The sequence below is a fragment of the Phacochoerus africanus genome, chromosome 2 (assembly GCF_016906955.1).
Source record: "Phacochoerus africanus isolate WHEZ1 chromosome 2, ROS_Pafr_v1, whole genome shotgun sequence".
Classification (NCBI taxonomy): Eukaryota; Metazoa; Chordata; class Mammalia; order Artiodactyla; family Suidae; genus Phacochoerus; species Phacochoerus africanus.
Genome location: NC_062545.1, coordinates 118,006,320 through 118,029,392, shown reverse-complemented (window position 1 = coordinate 118,029,392; position 23,073 = coordinate 118,006,320). Strand labels below are relative to the sequence as shown.

The 23,073-nt window shown below is 35.3% G+C and overlaps 1 protein-coding gene across 1 annotated transcript in view; it reads right to left on the bottom strand.

Annotated features, from left to right (window-relative positions):
- Positions 1 to 23,073, bottom strand: part of NEDD4 (NEDD4 E3 ubiquitin protein ligase) — a 124,672-nt gene that overhangs the window by 29,827 nt on the left and 71,772 nt on the right. The window contains 6 exon segments of the mRNA XM_047766288.1: positions 798 to 965; positions 1,055 to 1,172; positions 3,446 to 3,612; positions 8,941 to 9,043; positions 12,232 to 12,293; positions 13,741 to 13,791. Coding sequence (XP_047622244.1) covers positions 798 to 965; positions 1,055 to 1,172; positions 3,446 to 3,612; positions 8,941 to 9,043; positions 12,232 to 12,293; positions 13,741 to 13,791 — 669 coding nt within the window.

The following is a 23,073-nucleotide window of genomic DNA, read 5'->3' as shown; positions in this document are numbered from 1 at the left end:
ACCCCCTGTAATCATGCATTAACATAGAAAAACGTGGATGCTTTCCAAGCCACTAAATACAAAATGTCTCCTGCGCCTGGCAGATACTGGTGACTGCTGCTTCCTTTTTTTTTTTTTTAATTAAAAAACTTTTTTTTTTTTTTACAATTATAGCCTTAGCTTTGCTACAAATGACATCTGAGATACACAATTACAGAATTATCCCTGCTTCCTGACAGCATCCAATACAGAACAAAGCCCTACTCACTTAAACCCTCCTCAAAATTGCCTATCACAAACCCAAATCCTTTAAGTTTTTCCTAACATACTGCTACCAAGACACTCATGTTTCCCTTGCTGAAATGAGTAATAAACCCACCTGTTTCAATTACAGGCATGTTCCTGGAAGTCTTTGGCAGGAGGGCAATGTTTCATGTAAATGACATTTAGACTTCAATGACCATTTGTATGACCTCTGTCTCTGCTCCATGCTATTAGTGGGGATATTTGAAAACGGCTGTGCTATAAAGTACCAAAGTATCTAACACATTATGACGTGCACTTTAAGACAATTTTTTTCTCATCACAAGAAAAAAAAATAACTATGAAGTGTTGGATAGTAACTAAACTTATTGTGGTTATAACACTGCAATATATATATCAAATCATTATGTTGTAGACATACAATGTATTGGTCAATTATATCTCAATAAAACTGGAGAAAAAAGACAATATTTTACATAAAAGTTAGAGAGCTAATGGAATAATAAAAAATCCTGAGGCTACAAAAAAAAAAAAAAAATCTCTGAGCATCTTACTGAGCTGGATACTGGCTGGCCAGTGGCTGAATTTCCACAAACAGTGAGTCTGGCATTCAATTCTTCTGCAAGATGAGTCTGGACATCCAAGTTGTTTGATGGTGGAGATGATGGGAAGGCTTGATTGCTGTACATCGTGGCTTCATCTTCTCTTATAATTTCCCAATTCTAAAATGAACAGAATGAGCTTAAGCCACACATACCTTAATCTGTGGCTAGAGCATATGTTTATCAAAAAGACAGAAAATGATTTCAACCTCGGAAGACTCTCGGCTGTCAACACTTTCTGTTTCCTCAGAGATCTGCCGCCTGGTGGTAAATGCACGCTGGGCTTGCTGCTGAATGTTACCATTCTCGGCATCTGTTAGGGTGTCCCTGCATTAGAAATGTAAAAGCCATCACTCACCTCTGAGGAAAGTTAAAATGATTGTCAAAAATTCAGTGTTCACTTAAAAAGTACCTATATTAGACCAGAATTTATTATTTGGGGCCAAAGGTTAGTTTAGCATGCGAAGATTAAGTTGGAGACACAATGGTACCTTCAGAGTACCTTATGGAGTTAAAGGATTTTGTGAAAATGTGTAGCGTGCCTAATATTTTCATTCACTGCTGTGCCTAGGATAATGTCTGACGTGTATGAGCATTAAAACTATTTGTTGAATGAGTGAATTCCTCAGAGTTACATAGGTAATTTCATCATTATTATTTCACTATGTTATTACAAGAGTAAAATCTAAAGTAGCTCTAGAAAGTTGACAAGACAGCAACCTTAAAAGTTACATATACATCTTCATGAATCAATTTCCCAGAACTGATCTTAAGCCAAGAGTTGAGTTTCCCATGCATGAATGCAGAAGACAGAATGAAAGATAGTGTAAGGATACTATAATTAAAAACTTAATAGATTACAGATTAAATGGCATTTTTTTTAAGGTCTGCACCTGCGGCGTATGGAAATTCCCAGGCTAGGGATTGAATTGGAGCTGTAGCTGCTGGCCTACGCCACAGCAACAGCAATGCCAGATCTGACCTGCGTCTGTGACCTACACCACAGCTCACAGCAACGCTGAATCCTTAACCTATTGAGTAAGGCCAGGAAATCAAACCCACGTTCTCATGGATACCAGTTAGAGTCATTTCTGCTGAGCCATGATGGGAAATCCAAATAGCATCTGTTTTTGATCATATATAGGAATGGGCCTATTTTGAAAAAGGATACTAGTAAAGGCATGTCTGAGTCTAGGAAAAGGTATTCAGACTGAACACTATTTTCCCAGTGAGTTATTAGTTATATGATTTTAGCTAGGTGTATTTAATATAGCCAGACTATACGATCAAGAATTTTGGACAAATATTTCATAAGAAAATTATTGCTAATTTATTTAATGCCATATGGTCAGAAGATCAGTTCTTACTATACTGTTGCTAGAGAAAACATATTGGTCCTAAGGGAATGCCTCACACTTTTTTCTCCCTAAATAACTGCTTTCGGTTGGCTGAAATCATCATCAACCACAGTGAAAGAAGTGTGGTTCTGCTCAAGTCAGGCTGCCCACAATACCAAGGGATGCAACAGGACAATGCTGCACAATTTTATTGTGTCTTCAGTCTTGCAATCTGTACACCATTCTACAGAGATGAACCTCTCTGTGACATGAAGAACTTGGATCATTAATTTGCTTGGAAGGATCTGAGAATAGAAAATATCTATGAAAGTGCTTAGACCATATTAGACACAAAATACCAAAGCCAAAAATTAGAATGTCAAGGAACAAATAAGAAAAATTTTAGGAGTTCCCTGGTGGCTCAGTGGGTTAAGGATCTGGCATTGTCATTGCTGTGGCTTGGGTCACAGCTGTGGGGGCATGGGTTTGATCCCTGGCCTAGGAACTTTGTATGCCACAGTGGTCAAAATACCAAAAAAAAAAAGAAAGAAAGAAAGAAAGATTTTATGTCTCTGTCACAAAATGGAAGACTAAAGAAAGATGTCATAAGGCTATAAGGAAGGAGAAATGGAAGGATATTTTATAATAAATATGAATGATGGGAAAATTTATATATGTATATTTACAAATATACAGTCTGATGATAAAAGAAAAATGTCACGGAGACATAAATTAGAATAACTCAAAGGTCATTCTCTCCTTGATCTGGGTACATTGGAAATTATGTAAACACTGACCAGACTGGCAAATGGGTACTTAACAAAAGACCCTGTTATTGAGTCCTTTATATTTTACAAACAATTCATATTTTTAAAACACTGTAGTACAGAAATTAACATCTCATTATATTTTAGTAACAAACAATGAGAAATCTCCAAGATTTTCTAAATCCATCTAAAGAGAAAAATGCACCATTTGTGGTTATGTAATAATTAAAGCCAGAAATAATTGACAATTTACTAAAATACAGAAGCACTCAGAAGGGTGGTATTTGAGACTCAAATACTTTTTAATACTATCAAATCACTTTTAGAAAGAAATGGCTATGACAGCATTTTTTTAAACCCTGGGCCATCAAAGCCTAATATTCTTACAGTTTTCAGATCCCCATACTGTTAAGAACCCATTGAGCCAAGACTTCAGAATGAAAATTAGTGATTAAAATGTATTCAGACTACAAACATGAAAGACATCAGCACATACTGAAGGCTTGGTCTTTTCCACTGTGTTCTTCTAGATTCATGATTTACATAGTAGGTCCTTCCAAGAATATCTTGCCTCTCTTCCCATCCTGGAGGTAGAGGAGAAGGTTCTTGTTGCTGCTGCAAATTGCAAGCAGCATCTGGTTGGTCCAAAACTACCCAGCCAGGCTGAAAAACAAAATCCTAACAATGAAGTTTAAGCTCAACTTTTTTAAAATTAGCAATTACACTAGATGAAATTTCAAAAGAGATTTAGCATACTCAGTTCCAGAAACTATGCAAAGACAGAATTAGCACATCATCAACTTTTAAGACCATAATAGGAATATTTTATGATAATGATTTTTTTTTGCAAAATGATAGATAACATTTAAATTTTGCATGAACCTGTTTTAATTTTTTCTCCAAAAAAAGTTTTAAAACATGTAATAAAGTAAAAGGACAGGGATAACTTTTAAATAAACAAACAATGTTGGAAGGTACTGAGAAACTGAGAAGCACAGTCTAAACTAGTGTAACCTTATGCTATTCTCTAAATTATAAGTAGGGATCATGTCTTATTGGGCATTATTTCTCCTACAGAGAAAGTACCTTGGTTATGGTGGAAATAAATAACTTCTCTGAAACTTGAAAAAAAAATCACTGGATGAAGGTCAAATACGTAGAGACATGATAGGGAAAGATAACTGAGTGATTGAAAAGACATTTTAATTCTCTGATCTGAATTTTCTCTTTCTCCTCTGAACCATGGGAAGGCATTTTGGTCACATCATAAAATAGCCAAAGAAAGTTTTGTTTTGTTTTGTTTACATGCTAGGAAGGCACTGGAAATTTCCCGAGACTAGTGAGGAACAAATACACAGAAAACTTTAGCTAGGGTAGTTAGAGTAAGGAATTATTTGAAAAGGGTAGCAAGGATTATGCAATTACACAAGAAACATTGTAACAGTTATAACATTGTAACAGTTGTAACATTGTAACAGGCAGTAAAAGGCTCTGCTAAACACCCACATGCTTATAAAACATAAATAAACTAGTGATGAAAACTTAAAAATTCTCCTAAAGGGGAAAAAAAATTCTCCTAAAGGGACACAGAGAAGACCTGAATGAGTAAAAAGACATAATGACATAGTGCGATCTTGGCAGGAAGATTTTATCTTACAAAGGTGTCAATTCTTCCCCAGTTAATTTATAAAGTTTAAAGTAACAAAACAAGGCAATTCTCAAGTTCATATAGAAATAAAAACAAATAAGAATAATCAGCACAATTCCAAAAATGAAGAATGAGTGAAGATTAACTTTAATCAGTAAAACATACCATAAACCACAATAATTAAAACTATGTAGTACCAGTGCACGCATAGACAGATAGCCTAATAGAATTGGAAAGCTCAGAAAGAGAATCAAACTTACAGGAATTTAGCATATGCTAAAGACATTTCAAATTTGTGGGGAAGATAGGCAAATTACTTAGCAAAAGGGAAAAAATATTAATTTGGGTTGCTACTTCCTACCTTATAACCAGAATGTTGCAGATTGAACAATATTCAATGTGTTAAAAAGTAAAGCCAAAATATATTAGAACCAACTTTGGGATATTTAAAAAATATACCCTAAGAGTGGAGAAGCCATTAAGTATGACATCAGACCCAGACTGCATAAAAGAGAAGACTGACTGACTTGACTACAACCCCCAAATTTGTATAAGGCAAAAACTATTAAATTAAAGTGAAAAAAAAAGACAAATGGGAAAACATACTTGGTACCGTAACAATGGGTAAAAAATAATTTCCTTAATACATATAGAGCCTTTTTTTTTTTTCTGGGCACTGGGGATCTAGCATTTGTGTGCCAGCCAGTTGACAGCTTAGAAGATGGATGAGAATTCCCCCATATTGGAAGTTTGGGGCTGAACATGAAGGGTCAGGGAGAGGAGCTGGGAAGAAAAGGAAAGTTTTCTGGCAGCAGACAGAAAAGTACAGGGGTTTGCAGCAAAGTTGGTCTCCTCTGGCTCCTGTGGGAGGGTTATACTGAGGTAGAACAGAAGGTGAGGGGTAGGAGAGGGGAATACAGACAGAATAATTTCAGGAAAAGGGATAAAGACACTACTCTTTTTAATTTTTTTCTTTTTCTCTCTTCTATGGGAACTGACATCTTGTTGATTTTGTTTCTTTCTTTTTATTGCCCAAACATCATTCTCTCTCCCTTCCCTCATCCTCCTACTTTTTCCCTCAATCTCTGTTTACCTCCCCCCCCCCTTTTCCTTGCCTATAAATGATCATGATAAAGAATCCATATACCTAGAAATTAGTCTGGTATATATTAAATCAAATTTTATTTCTCAAGCTTCAAATTTAAAAGCATGTGAGTTGAATTTTCATATTTTGCTCTCAAAAAAAAAAAAAGACTAATTAAAAATATGGCCACTTGGAGTTCCCTTTGTGGCTCAGCGGTAACAAACCCAACTAGGATCCAAGAGGATGTGAATTCAATCCCTGGCCTTGCTCAGTGGGTTAAGGATCTGGCATTGCTGTGAGCTGTGGTGTAGGTTGCAGACTTGGCTTAGATCCTGTGTCACTGTGACTGTGGCGTAGGCCAGAAACTGTAGCTCCGATTTGACCCCTAGCCTGGGAACCTCCATATGCTGCGGGTGCGGCCCTAAAAAAAAAAAATATATATATATATATATATATATATATGTGTGTGTGTGTGTGTGTGTGTGTATATATATGTATGTATGTATATATATGTACATATAGTATATATATAGTCACTGATTATTTTCCTGCAGAATTAATAAAATTAATTCTTTTATTAATAAAAAAATTAATAAAAACATTTCCTTAAAATTTTCTTAGAGATTTATCTCCGAAAAGTTCTACTTACTGAATTTATGTTACCCAAGTAAACTTGAGAAGGAGGGAGGAAAACAATTTAATTAAGAGTCTATTTTTTTTAACAATCTGTTTCACTTCAAGGAGGAAGTACAGTTGTACATTTGCATATTGTTTATAAAAAAAGTTTTCATTTTTTTGTATAGAAGTCCTCCCTATTAAACATGTATGAGCTAATATTCTTAACAAAATAATTTTCTAAGTATCAATGTATGTTACTTTAATTACTAACCTCAAAGCTAATATGCAACTGCCCACAATTTAACAGAGTCAAAGATGATCAGAAAGGAAGGATTTAGAGCTAGGACAAACATTATATTATAGGGTAAATGTTTAACATACATAAAGCTAAACCTAGTGACCAGGGTACAAAATCAAATATTACATAATTATCTATCACACCCACATTCTCCCATACTATATCATGCTATGGAAAACACACCAAGAGTGATTCTCTTTTGAAAATTATAGCTGTTGTCTTTAAATGGTAGAATTTTACATATTCAGTCACAAACTAATGTCAAAGACAAGACTTCTCTGGTCATTAACTACACAGAAGATAAATAAGCACAGATTCATGTGTTTGAATTCCTAGGGCCTTGCAAAAATAAACTCCTGCATGCTCACATCTACTGAAATTATAAGGTGCATTCTGAGGGAATTCAAACACTGAGACTTGAGACCACAAAATGAAGCAAAGCAGCCCTACCCACAGAAACTGAACTGTGAATAAGGTACCTGTGATACGTGCGTGTGGGCAAAACTTGGAGCAGGTTAGCAAATAATGAAATGGTGTTAAACTTTTTAAGTTACTAAATAAAGAATTTTCTTTCTTTAAGCAGACATCCTTAATTTCACACAGAATCCCATTATGCAGGACACACTGTGCACCAAAATGCCAGGTAGAGAAAACTCTACTCAATAAATTTCTAAATAAAAAAAATAAGATTATTACATGATAAAGCAAAGAAAAACTAAAAAGGAAGAAAAGGTACTCAAGTAAGGGAATTAGACTTAAGAGAGGATACCAAGATCTTTGCTCACTAGAGTAAGGTCTAACTACAGTCTGTGATTTAAAGAAAAAAATTCTTTCCTTCTGTTATTATAAATTCCTCCACAAAGTAAAAATCTCAAGAGTGCATATAAAAAATTCCCAGAAAGCTCTGTTGCAAAAGCATTGCTTGTTCTCAAGCTTTGCTTCTCAAGGATCATGGGTGTGTGAGGCAGAACCCAGCCAGCACTTGGGATCCTTCAGCCTCACAGTCCTTCTGGAGACCCCAGCAGACCCTCAGGCAAAGAGGTGTGACTGGTGAGGAAGGCAGCAAGGAAAGCCTATCAAAGCAGACTCCTACCAATACACTGGGTGCTTTCAGTAAACATTGTGGAGTAAGGTGCCCTTTTTTGATGATAATGTGCCTTCAGTGGCAACCTCAAAGGGCAAATGTTTTTGCTCCCTTTTCAGATTCTGAATTTTTTTCCTGGAAGAAACCCTAGAGTTCCTTTGGTTCAACCCTGTCACTCTGCAGATGAAGAACCTGAGGTGCAGAGACATTCAGTGACTCACAGGGTCACGCAGCTTCCAGGCAGCAGAGCTGACGACTAGGATTCCTAGCTCCAAACGCCTGTCCAGTTCTACTCCACATACTATGTGCTCTCCACCTCTTCTTCACTTACCCCAAACACAGGTGGCTCTGCCCAAATCCTTGACATGGACTTCCTCTTGTCCTGTCATCCGTGAAGATGGCTGAATTCTACTGGCCCCCAATAAATGTGGCTTTTCATTCGATCATGTGAATTATCTCTCTGTGTGTGTGTGTGTGTGTGTGTGTGTGTGTGTGTGTGTGTGTGTGTGTGTGTGTGTCTTTTTGTCTTTTCTAGGGCCGATCCCGCAGCTCAGGGAGGTTCCCAGGCTAGGGGTCTAATCGGAGCTGTAGCCACCGGCCTACACCACAGCCACAGCCACAGCAATGCCAGATCTGAGCCGTGTCTGCAACATACACCACAGCTAACAGCAACGCTGGATCCTTAACCCACTGAGCAAGGCCTGGGATCAAACCCACAACCTCATGGTTCCTAGTAGGATTCGTCAACCACTGAGCCATGACAAGAACTCCTCTTCCTCTCTCTCTTAGTCTCCTCTTTTCCTATGAGCCCCCCACTCCCACCCCATCATGACAGGACAAGTATCAGGATTTACATTTCATAAAAGAGTTCCTAAGGAGCAGATCCTCCTCAAAATTTCCATATAAATTAACTTACAAATACTAAACTGTGCTCTTACTTTAAGAGGGAACATGACATGGTTTTAGAAAACTCTGAAGCACTAGTTAAGGACTTAATTACAACAAGTGATTTCATTTATAAGCATTGTATTCTCTACTGCCTAACCTTTAAGCATACCATCAGTGATGGCCATTCATCCTACAGAAATATCCTTAGAGGAAAGAAATGTTTAAAGAATGCTTGAGTAAAATAAACAAATGTCCAGGTAAGTAATCTTTATTGAACACATTAACTTCACTGGAATAGTTATTTCTTCTTCAGAGTATAGTAAAATAAGAAATTTGCTTTTTAGTTTAACCAAATATTTATAAAATCTCACCTCTAATTCCTCAGCCTGTTCTGTGTTATCTTCTTCTGAGCCACTGGTTTTAGGTAAATAAGTCATTTTTAATCTCAGATAACCTTTAACTCTTGATTTGTGACTGTAGAAAAGAAAATAATAATTCACAAAACTTTAACACTAGGAAGAAAAACACTTATTTAATAAGACTTTGTAGAACACCAACTAGCTACGAGAGGAGATTCAAGGACGAATTCCAGTGAGGAACATACTTAGGAAAAGATGGTGGAGAAAAAGGCACATCCATACAAAAATAATTGTTATGAGATAAATAAAGAACTAAGGGAGTTTAAGTGAAACATCAGAGAGAACTTGAAAAAGCTAGTGTTTGAGTCCAGGCTAAAAGATGGGGGAGGATTTTGACCTGTGGCTGTGAAGGGAAAGGCATGTGAGTGGAGAAAAGAGTGAAAACAAGGAAATAGATGGGAAACCTGGAGTGAGGTTAAGGCAATGTCAGGGGTTGAGTCTGGCTGAATTACAGGATACATAAAGGAGGGGGGAATTGTCCAGCTAATGATGTCCGTGTTCTCTCAATAGGAAAACTCTGAGGTTTTATTTTGCACAGAATTTGGGGGATAGGGAAAGGCATCCTCAGAGATGTGTTTTAGGGATAATAATGTAGCCATGTTGAATAAGATGACAAGGGTGGAAAACAAGGCCAGATAACGGTCTGAAACCTAGTGTCTTTCTTAGGACAGCTGTTTGAATCTACCATACATTAATTTACCTGACTCATTTTCATATTGAATTACCTCTTTAATGAGTTGTCTAAGCTAAGGGTTGCTGCCCAATGTATTAACATTTAAATTTTAAAAAGACCTGTTCTTCTTAAGCTTCTAATCTAACACCTAACTCCAGTCTACTACTGCCCTATCAATTCTAGAATCCTATTTACTTAAGAAATCCTTGCTTGTCCTAGCTTTCTATAGAGATTTTTATAGATTTCAGTTATGTAACAAGATATCCTTTGTCTTTCTAGACAAAAGAGTCCTAATCTTTTATCCTGTCTTCAAGAGATCCTCCCCCCACCCGACCTCACCCCCAATGCCTCCCTTAATCTTTTTAGTTGTTCTTCTCTACACAGTTATCATGGATTTGGAAAATGTACCTTTCCTGAATGGTCAATAAAGTCTCTGATGTTTATTTCCCAGGCCTCTAATGTGACTCATGTCCCCATAATTAAGGGGATGTGAACACTTTGACTCACTGTTATGAAAGACGGGTACAGAAAACTTACTCAGATAATATTTTATAGAAGAATTTCTCTACAATGATACATTTTGTTATGTCTTTCCAGCTAGATAATAAGCCCGTGGGTTTGGACTTAGTGGTGCTCAAAAAAAAAACTAAGAATATAACATAGTTTCTATTTGAATAAAGCTCTTTCCGCACTTGCAGTAATATCCAGTGCAGAGAGAAGATGTAAACTATCACTTTTTTTTTGAGGATAAAGATACCAGAAAGCATTTAACAAATTGAAAATCAGGTTACTAGAGCAGCCAAATAAGAGGAGAAATATTGATTCCTGGTATACAGATGTCACAATTAGTCCAAAACTAAAGGATGAAACAAGACATATTGCAACATTTCTATGGAAATTATATATATGTGACTTCTTTTATAGACTGTAAACATGAACTGTCAGAGTACTGTCCCCTTTATTTTGTTTTAATAATTTATATTACAATGAACACTCCAATTTTTTTAATCAAAAATTTTACTTTTCCCATACTATATTTTTTAACTGAATTTTTTTTTGTCTTTTGTCTTTTTGCTATTTCTTGGGCCACTCCCGCGGCATATGGAGGTTCCCAGGCTAGAGGTGAAATCGGAGCTGTAGCCGCCGGCCTACGCCAGAGCCACAGCAACATAGGATCCAAGCCGCCACGTCTGCGACCTACACCACAGCTCAAGGCAACACCAGATCGTTAACCCACTGAGCAAGGGCAGGGATTGAACCTGCAACCTCATGGTTCCTAGTTGGATTCGTTAACCACTGTGCCACGACGAGATCTCCTCTTTTGTCTTTTTAGGGCCATACCCATGACATATGGAAGTTCCCAGGCTATGGGTTGAATCAGAGCTACAGCTGCCAGCCTATGCCACAGCTACAGCAATGCAGGATCCAAGCTGTTTCTGCAACCTACACCATAGCTCACAGCAACACTGGATCCTTAACCCATTGAGCAAGGCCAGGAATTGAACCTACATCCTCATGAATACTAGTCATATTCATTTTTGCTGAGCCATGGCAGGAACTCTGACTTTTCTAGTTTTAAAAACAAGACATGAATGAACCTTTCACAGAAAAGAAAATCATGGATATGGAGAACAGACTTATGGTTGCCGAGGGGGAGGGGGAGGGACTGGGATGGACTGGAAATTTGGGGTTAATAGATGCAAACTATTGCCTTTGGAATGGATAAGGAGTGGGATCCTGCTGTAGTCACTTATGATAGAACATGATGATGTGAGAAAAAAGAATGTATACAGGTATGTGTGACTGGGTCACCTTGCTGTCAGTAGAAAATTGACATAACACTGTAAACCAGCTACAATGGAAAAAAATAAAAATCATTAAAAACAAACAAAAAACAACACGAACACTACTGTTTTCACTGATGTCCTTCCTCTGCTTTACTCTGACCTTTTGACAGTAAATCCATACATATCTTAACTAGATTTTACTTGATTATGTGACACAAAAGATCAAAAAGGAATTTTAGTGATAGCTTAAACTTTAAAATTTTGACAAAAATTAAGTGATTAAAGTTTAGGAAAATGGAAATAGGAACATGTTATTTGAGTTTTAAATTCCAGTCTTTGCTCATGTTTCTTTCTCTATATATTTGAGTTTTCTGAAATATATTTTTTTAATGAAAGTATGTAAAATGTAGTTAGGTTTTCCTGAAAATGGTTTTGTGCATGTTAAGTTGGATTTTTTTAGATGAATTGATATTTGTGATTTTTTTAAAGCGAAGTACGACAAAATTACATATACCATAAGATATAAAATTAATGAAATATTTCATCCTTCTAGTCTGATAAATATTAAGGAGACAAGTCTTTCTAAAAGGGATATGATCACTTCCTATATTTTCAGAAGTTCTGTACTGTGCATACATTACTTTCTAATCAGAAATAGTAATGAAGCTTTTTAAAAGTAGCTTATTTACAAAGGTTTAAACTTGGAATTTCCAAAGAGGCTACTGCAAGGTATAATGAGATTTTTTAAAAAACTTAATATGTTATTATTTTATACTTACGGACCTTCTTGGGTGAAGAACAAAATCCTTAAACGTATATGGTCTCTCCATTCTTGGATTTTCTGTCTAGAATACAACAATGGGTTTTCAAGATATATCTATAACAGCAAAATATATATACATTTCAAGAATATTCAAGAACGATGACCTAAGGCATAATGGAAGTTCAAAGTGAGAAAAAAGTAGCTTTAGCTTATTAAATGATAACAATTGGTAACGTCACATCACTTTCACTTTTCTGCCCTGTAGGAATTGCTACTGGCACCACAACTCCGGATAAAACCAGCTAAGCAAGTGTGTTGCGGAGCCAAAGGGAGGATGAAAGTGGAAAAACAGGAGAGAGCAGTTAGTATGCTTGCACTCCAAAGGAATATGGAATATGTACAATGTCAGCAGTTTGGCGTGGTTAGACCATAGATCATTTGAAAAGGACAAAAAAAGTAAACAGCTTGGAAAATAAGGCTGGATTAAATATATTCTTAAAAGCCTGCAATGTCTAAAGACTGTAGAACGGCAACAGATCTCTGAAAAGACTGATAAAAAGTATTACTTCTCTTTCTTATCAGCTTCAGTGGCCCTTGTTTTTACTATCTTTTAACTCCTCTGTTGTATTTTGCACTGTTAACTACCCTATTCAGTCTTGAAACTCTTAAATTCTCATGACACCATTTTGCTTGGTTCTTTGCTGGCTTCTCCTTGTCTGTCCTCTCTCCTCTGACAGATGCATACTCACTAACATCCAATCTCTGTCATTTTCAATGCTCTCATCCCCCTCATTTGGACAGCCCATCCTTCTCAGAGATTCTCTAGTTACCTCAACAGTGATAACTCTCAATCCTTCTAAGACCCTTTTCCTATACAATTTATTTTTGTATCTCTGTCAGTTGCCTGCTTTAAGATTTTATTTTTTTCCTGTTTTCCACTGAAATGCAACATCCCCAAAAATAAATTTATCATATCGCAAAAAAAAAAAAAAAAAAGACCTTCCTCCTTCCTCCTATCCTTTCTACTTGAGACACTATTCTTATCTCCCAAGTGCAACTTATCTTTACTTTTGACTTGTTTTCAACTGGAACTCCATGTCAAAAACCTCATCCAATAATGTTTTATTATGAAATGTTTCCTGAATCTATTTTCTTCTGTTGTTATATGCTTGGTCCAGATTCAGTTTCATGTCCATATTGTTGTTAATGATCTTAGTTTCCTCCTGCTGAGACTAAGCTCTCCCCATTCTAGTTATTCAGTCGAATGTTTCCAAACTGATCTTCCTCAAACAATGTTTTCATGATGTCAGTCAACTTCAGTGGCTCTCTACTTCTTACTGGGGCTCATGTAAATAAAATTAAAATGGAAAATTGAGATGAGCTTTCTGAAAATAATATGCTCGAGAAATTAATAGCAGTATGCACTTTACAACTCAAATACTGACATTTACCATACTGTATATCTAAAAGTATTTATTAAAATAAAAAGAATAAGCATAGAAAGTCAAATTATGGATATCTCTACCAACCGGTAATGGATAAAGAGGAACATCCACTTGACCTAGGAAGTCATCTCTTGTCTACAAAAGAAAGAAGAAAAAATATTAATAATATGCTTGATCTTTTTGGAAAACTTTGAGCTACTGTCATCATTCATAAAATATGTAGTTGCTTTTTTGTTATTTAATCCTATGAAATATCAATGAAAAATCAATGGAAAATAAAAGGTAATATGGTATAATTTCTGGTTATGGTCAAATAGAGTATATTAGATTGATTACTCTGGAGATAATAATTATGTACTATGAAAAATATATTAAAACAACTCTTTGAAAGCACCACAGAGTAACCAAAAGCAAGCAAAACCTGGAGGAGAGTCAGTCCTTGAAAGAATGAACTGAACTGGGTAGGATTTCTGTTTATATGGCTCTCACCTGGTAGTACTCCACAGTTCATATGGCAGAATGATTGGAACTCAAAGAGAAGTTTGAAATCTTACTTATTTGAGAAGTCTGAAGACTTACTTTGAAGTCAACAGTATAACTGGAAAGGGGGGGGACAACCTCTGAAAAGAAGACGCCACAAGGGTCCCTTCAAATATATGTATAATCTCTACCCAAATTCCTAGCTGATCCCTGAACTGAATATGTGAAAGGCAACAGCTGGAAAGCTGGAAAGACCCAGCATAGATTTCAGCTGATTTTCACCTAAGAAAAACTAGCATTTAGAGTTCAGCTAAGTTAATCTGCTAGAACAAAAATCAATACTTTTCAGGGAAAGATAACAAAATTCATCTTCATTATGTGCCATACATACTGTCTAAAATACAATAAAAATTACTAAATATGCAAAGAAATAGAAAAATGTGACCCAGTTATCAAGAAAAAAGTAATTAATAAAAACTGACCACAAGATAAGCCAGATTTTGGAATTAGCAGACAGAAAAGTTGAAGTAGTTATAATTAAGAAATGGAAAATAAAGTCATAATGAATTAACAGATGGGAAATCTCGGTAGTGAAATGGAAACTATAAAAGTGAAGTGAATGTATATTTTGAAATATATACAGAACTAAAAAATAGAAAATGTGAGGAGTTCCTGTGAATCTAACTAGTCTCCATGAGGATGCAGGTTCAATCCCTAGCCTTGCTCAGTGGATTAAGGATCCAGCATTGCTGTGAGCTGTGGTGTAGGACACAGACATGGCATCACTGTGGCTGTGGCATAGGCCAGTGCTACAGCTCTGATTCAATGATTCGACTCCTAGCCTGGGAACCTCCATATGCCACAGGTGCAGTCTTAAAAAGATAAAAAAAAAAAAATAGAATATGTGAATTGAAGATCAGTGTATGGACTTAACACGTGATTGAAGATGACAAGAGAAAAATTCTGTGAACCTGAAGATATACTAATAGAATTTATATAATATTAAATTATTGTTATTTTTCAATAAAGAGAACTTGTAAAATATCAAGCAGTATAATATATGCTAATATACATATTACATATATATTATATATTAATATATATGTAATGTGTTAAATATCATAATTAATATGTAATATATTAATATAATTATGTTATAATCAATTATATAATATTATATAATTATTAACATATAATAAAATTAATATTTATATTATTATTATATATTACTAAGGTGAAATTCCAGAAAGACTGGGAGGAGGAAGGGCAGGAGGAGAGGGAGAGAGAATGAGAGAGAGAACGAGGATAAGACAGAAAATTATTTAAAGAATAAAGTTGTTAACATCTTTACACAATGATCAAACCAAAAAACTATTTTAGAGGAAATAGTAACACTTCTATTTATTCAATATTTTATTCTTTTTGAGGGGCTGTGCCCATGGCATGCAAAAGTTTCAGAGCCAGGGATCAAACCTGAGCCATAGCAATGACAATGAGCCACAGCACTGACAACACTGGATCCTTAAATGATAGGCCACCAGGGAAACTCCAATATATTTATTTTTTTTTTAGGGCTGCATCCTCAGCATATGGAAGTTCCCAGGCTAGGGGTTGAATTAGAGCTACAGTTACAGGCCTATACCACAGCTCACAGCAATGCCAAATAGTTAACCCACTGAGCGAGGCCAGGGATCAAACCTGCACCCTCATGGATACTAGTCGGGTTCATTTCCACTGAACCACAATAGGAACTCCCCCAATATTTTATTATTAAGCTTTTTTAAATCATAAAAAACTATACACATAACAGAGAGCAAATATCTGTCACCCATAATATTTATCAATTTCAAGTAAACCTATGAAAACCCTCCAATCCCAGTTTCCAGGGGGAACCAGGGTTAATTGTTAAATAAACTTCCCTGAGATTTTTTTCCTCCATGCATCCATCCACATACTTACAAATTTTTTTTAATTGAGGTATAATTGACATATATTATATTAGTTACAGATGTACAACATAATGATTCAATACTTGTAGATATTGCAAAAAATCACTATAATAAAACTAGTTCACATCAGTCATCATACATAGTTACAGATTTTTTTTTCTTTTTCTTTTTTTTTTTCTTTTTCTATGGCCACACCCGTGGCATATGGAGACTCCCAGGCCTTCGCCACAGCCACAGCAACACGGGATCCAAGCGGTGTCTGCAAGTTACATCACAGCTCACAGCAACGCCAAATGCTTAACTCACTGAGCAAGGCCAGGGATCAAACCCGCAACCTCATGGTTCCTAGTCGATTCGTTAACCACTGAGCAACAATGGGAACTCCTAGATTTTTTTTTTCTTGCAATGAGAACTTTTCAGATTTACTCTCTTAGCAACTTTCAAATATGCTATACACTATTATTAGCTATGATCACCACGCTGTAAATTACATCTTCATAACTTATTCATTTGATAACTGTAAGTTTGTATCTTTTGACTTCCTTCACCTGTTTATCCCATTCTTCATCCTCTTCCTCTGACAACCACCAATTTATTCTCTATGAACTTGGTTTTTTGTTATTGTTGTTTGTTTTTAGGTTACACATATAAGTGAAAGCATTCATTATTTTGTCTTTCTCTGGGTTATTTCACTTAGCATAATGCCCTCAAGGTTCACCCATGTTGTCACAAATGGTAAGGTTTCACTTTTTTTATGGCTGAAAAATATTTCATTGTGTGTGTATACATTTATATATTTACATTTATATCTATTGATGGACACTTAAATTGTTTCCAAAGCTTGGCTACTGTAAATAATGCTGCAATGAACATGAGGGTGCATATATCTTTCTGAGTTAGTGTTTTTGTTTCTTTAGATAAATACTCCAAAGTGGAATTGCTGGATCATGCGGCAGTTTTATTTTTAACTTTCTGAGAAAACTCCATACTGTTTTTCTTAGTGGCCACACCATTTTACATTAGTACCAACAGTGTACAAGGGTTCCTTTTCTCTCCATCCTTGTCAACACTTGTTATTGTCTTTTTGAAAATAGCCATTCTGACAAGTGTGAGATGATTATCTCACTGTGCTTCTGATTTTTATTTCCCTGATGATTAGCCTTTTGTTTTCTTGGCTGTGCCCATCGCATGGGGAAGTTCCCAGGCTAGGGATTAAATCCATGCCACAGCAGTGACAACGCTGGATCCCTAACCTACTGAGCCACCAGGGAACTCCATAAACACCTTTTCATGCATCTGCTGGCCATCTGTATGTCTTCTCTGGAAAAAAATGTCTATTTTACATTTTTTTATATCCTCTGTCTACTTTTAAAATTGGATTGTTTGGGCTTTTTTGCTACTGAGTTGTGTAAAAAAACAGGAATAAATTAACTAATCTACAGACCTTACTTAAATTTCACCAACTGTCCCACTAATTTTGGCACAGGGTTCAATTTAGGATCATATACTGCATTTAATTGTCATGTCTCCTTAGTTTCTTTGAATCCAGAAAGTATCTCAGTCTCTTTATCTTTCATAATCTTGACATTTTATTTTTATTTATTTATTTATTTTATTTTCCCACTGTACAGCAAGGGGATCAAGTTATCCTTACATGTATACATTACATTTCCCACTCCCCCACCCTTTGTTCTGTTGCAACATGAGTATCTAGACATAGTTCTCAATGCAATCTTGACATTTTAAAGAGTACTGGCTAGTTACAGGATATTTCTCAATTTGGGTTTGTGTTTTTCCTTCCTTCCTTCTTTTCTTTCACTTTTTAGGGACACACCTGTGGCATCTGGAAGGTCCCAGAATAGGGGTCAAATTGGAGCTGCAGCCACAGCTACACCAGATTCGAGTTGCATCTGTGACTTACACCACAGATCACAGCAATGCTGGATCCCTAACCCACTGAGCAAGGCCAGGGATTGAACCCATGTCCTCATGGATACCAGTCAGGTTCGCATCCACTGAACCACAATGGGAATTCCTCATATTGCTTCTTCATGACTGAATTTGGGTCATGCATTTTTTTTTTTTTACAATAATACTATAAAAGTGACTTTGGTGCTCTTCTCAGTGCATCCTAGCAGCAGGTAATGAACGCTAGAATCTCATACATTATAGATAGTTAAGGGCCGTTCAATATTTGAAAAAGTTTATAACTTAAAAACAAAGACCTTATCAAGAAAACAAACAGCAATAAGGAAGTCAGATGAATAAGAAACAAGTCAGACTGCAGGAGAAACACTTGAGAAGAACTATAATTAATATTCTCAGAGATAAGAGATAAACATCTGTCAAACAGAAGAGGGAGTCATAAAAAAGAACCAATCAGAGAACCAGAAAGATAGCTTGGAAATTAAAAGTTGAAATAAAAAGTTTAAGATAGAGTTAGAAAATAGAGTTAAAGAAATTTCTCGGAAGGTAGAACTAAAAGACAAAAGAAAGACCCATAGCAAGACACACCAATTCGAAGAGTTTTGAGAGACACAAAACAAATCAAACACAAACTGAAAGATATGAGAATAATGCTTTCAAAATTAAAGAGAAAAAAATATATTCATAGAATTCTATACCCAGACAAAATGTCTTTGTCAATAATGAAGTCAGAATAAAGACATTTTCAGACATTAGTGTCCTTATAAAGTAATGGAGGATAAATCTGACCAAGATGAAGGACTACCACATGGTAAGGGAAGATGCAGGGGATTCAAAACAGGAGAGAAGAAAGAAAGATCCCCAGAATGATGGGGCAGGGAACTCACAGAATGACAGTAGTGTAAGACCTACAGAATAACCAGTGCGTACTGGAGCAGGAAGATGGAGGGTTATAAGAGGGATGCTTCCAGAGGAATAGGAATAATCATATAAACCTAATAGGGTTTTATGAAAATTAATTGAGACAATATATATATAATGTTTTGCATATATATATATATATTTATATATATATCTATGGATACATAATATATACTATATATATCTCTGTATATCTTATAGATATATATCTGGACAAGTTAGCTTTAATTATACACTCAAGGCTGTGCTGTGCTATGTCTCTTTATTCTTGTTTTTATGGAAAGTAGATGCTATACTCCATAAATCCCATCTTTCAAGAAGCTATAAACAACAAAGTTAAAAAAAAAAAACCCAAAATACAGCAAAATCTCAATCAGGATAACTGATGAATAAAATATTTTCGTTCAACCTGGGTTTAGGTTTAACCAGACAAAGAGACAAAACACTTTTGGGGGGTTTAGTCTTATGAATAGCCTTGCCCTCAGTAACATGAATTTATCAACACCATCTGTCTGATGATTCATGATCTTCAGGGCTTCATAACCATGGCTGTGATCAACCATCACTAGAGTGACACAAGTAGAGAACAGGTTTCTTAAACTTCGGCACTACTGACAATATAAGCTGTCCCTTGCTCTGAAGGAGGTTTAGCAGCATCCTGGGCCTCTAACCATTAGATGCCAATAGCATTCCACCAGCTGTGACAACCAGAAATGTCTCCTGGCATTGCCAAATATCTCTTGGGTGGCAAACCCCTGGTTGAGAACCACTGCTAATGATTTAAAACAGAATGTTTCAACCAGTGAGCAAAAGACACCCCACTTTTTAATCTGACAGCTTTACTGAGATATAATGCACATACTATACAATTCACCTACTTAAAGTGTACCATCAATTTTAGAACATTTCCATCACCCCTAAAAGAAAATCCATGTCTATTATCAGTCACTCCCTATGTCCTCCCTCTCTCCTTACCCCTAGGCAACCACCAGTCTACTTTATGTCTCTATAGCTTTATGTATTCTGGACATTTCTCATAGGCAAAGTCATATGATATGTGGTCCTTTATGACTGGCTTCTTTCACTTATTAGAAATGTCTTCAAGTTTCATGTTGTAGCAAGTATCAGTACTTTCTCTTTTTTATCACTGAATATTGTATTGTATGGATATACCATATTACTTATCCATTTATCAGCTGATTGACATTTCGGTTGTTCCCATTTTTTTCACAATTATAAATATGGGTGCTATAAATATTTGAGCACAACTTTTTGTACTACATGTTCTCATTTCTCTTGGGTATATACTTAGGAATAGAATTACTGGGTAATACAGTAACTCTGTTCAATCTTTTTGAGGGACTGCTGGACTCTCCAAAGTGGCTGCGCCACCTTACCACATACTAGTACTGTATGAGGCTTTCAGTTTCTCTATATCCTGCCAATGCTCATTATTACCCATCTTTCTGATACAACCCTCTGAATGGGTGTGACGTGATAGCTCATGGTTTTGTTTGCATTTCCCTGATGGCCAGTGATGCTGTTTGTTGTGCTCCTTATTTCTTAAAATCTCTTGACTTATACATCTTTTCTAGACATTCAGTTTCCATTACAGAGGTAACGCCTGGTCACCATGGAGTAGAAAGAAAACATGGTATTCCATATTTCTTTTTATTGACTGTACTGTGTGAACAAAAGCACAGAGTAAAAATTTCACATAATGAAACTTTCCTTGTCTTAAGTAATTCTGGTACATAAAAATAACTTTAAAAAGTTCTTGAAACACACCTTTCTTCTCTGAAAGAAGTGGTCTAAAATGAGTTTCTTAACTTCTATTTAAAATGAAATGATCCAAAAGAACTATATTATTAGAAGAGTGAACAAATTTTCCAAACTTAAAATCAATATGATGGTCTGAGGTGATGGAGAACACAAAACTGGGAACTATCCGGAAAGTCTGGGACATATGGTTACTATAAATATAGGACAATTAGAGGTTCTTTTTTCCATTTACAAAGAAAAAGTAGTAGTTTAAAATTCATTCCTATGAAGGCCAGTCAGTCTGTGATGTTCATTAATGTTTCACTGGCCAACCAATCGTTCCAAACTCTGAATATCAAGCATTTCTTTGCAAGAGCTATTTCCTATATTTGAACTGCATACAGCTTACTTCATAAAGCAAATCTGCATTTGGTAAAAGATAAGTAATTTAAGAATGCCTGAAAATTTGAGAAAGAATTTACAACGGCAGGTGATTTTTAAACAGGACCCCTTAAGGCACAGTTTAGTTGGTAAATAATGCTTTTCCTAATATTTTAATGATATGAATTTCAGTTTATTAAAACAATTTTTAGAATCTGAAAAGAGAAAAAAATCCCAATTGCTGTTTTTGTAAAACTTCCATTAGAACAGCTCTAAGTTTAGGAGGGAAAACAGTTACTAACTTTGATAAGGCTTCCTAGTGGATGAATGTTTAGCTTTAAAAGAACCCAATATTACAAAAAAAAAAATTCAGAATTTTAAAAACAGGTATGTTAAAGTGTCATAGCTCTGAAGAATACTTGGCTTTAAAAAGAGTTTCCACTAAATCTGAGTTACAAATAACTTCCCAGGGTAAATCTACTGTATAAAGCAAAATACTAAAGGAAGAATCACTTCCTCATAACCAGAGCCAAACAATGGAGCCAAAGTTTTCTACTGTAATATCCAACTTTTAGTTTTCATCATGTTTTTTAATTAGTAAAAATTAATTTTATACCTGGACATTAAATATATCATAGTTTCAATTTTCAAAGTTAGCTATCAGCACTTTTCTAATCAAGATTATTTTTAAGTTAATTTTAAGACAACAGTAACACATACACAGGGAACAAAATTAGAAGAAAAAAGGTCCCCAGCTTCCAATATCTAACTCTATACTCTGTCCTTCCAAAAAGGCAGAAGCTGTTATTTTTTTTTGTGTTTGGTGTGTTTTAAGTCTAAAATAGTTCTTTGACACACTCTTATGCATCTTGCCTTTTTTCTCTTCAACAATATCTCCAGGATGTTGTCCAACATCAGCCCACATAGAAATGCTTTACGTCTTTAATGGTTTTATAGTATGCCATGGATTGGAATACTGAAATTTATTTAATTAGTTCTCTACTGATAAATATTTCAGTTGTTTCTAATCTTTTACCCATTACAAGCAATGCCTCATGAATTAACTTGTATTTATCATTTTGTATATATAGCCAAGATAATTTTTTATTTTGTGTAATAACTTATTTTTTACTTTGTGTAATTATTTTTATTTTATTTTGTGTAATAAATTTTTTATTTTGTGTAATAAAGACTACACTAAACTAATCTGAACTAATCGGAAATGGAAGCAGATCTCAATGACTGACTGGATGTTACAGAAGAAAATAGTGTCCTGGATAAGCTGAAAAGCAAATATAAGTTTTCAAAGATAAGTTCAGGATAAAAGATTCAAGATCAAGAACTACCATATCATTCCGCAATCCCACTCCTGGGCAAAACCATGATTTGAAAAGATACATGCACTCTAATTTCATAGTGACACTATTTACAACAGCCAAAACAGGGAAATAACCTAAATGTCCATCAACAGATGATTGGATAAAAATGATATACAATGGAATATTACTCAGCCATAAACAATAATGGAATAATGTCATTTGCAGCAACTTGGAAGAACCTAGAGATTATCATACTAAATGAAGTAATCCAGATAGAGAAAAACAAATATCATATGATACCACTTATATGTGGAAACTTAAAAAAAAAAATACACAAATGAACTTATTTCCAAAGCAGAGATTCACAGACATAGAAAATAAACTTAAGGTTACCAAAGGGGAAAGGAGAGGGAGGGATAAAGCAGGAGTTTGGAATTAACAAATAGAAACTACTACATATAAAATAGACAACCAACAAGAACCTGTTATATAGCACAGGGAACTAAACTCAATATTTTGTAATAACCTATAAGGGAAAAGAATTTGAAAAGAACATCTATATCTAATACATCTGAATTGCTGTGTTGTGCATCTGAAACTAACACAATATTGTAAATCAACTATACTTAAATAGAAGTATGCATTTAAATGAATATCTTACTCAACAACTACTGTCTTCA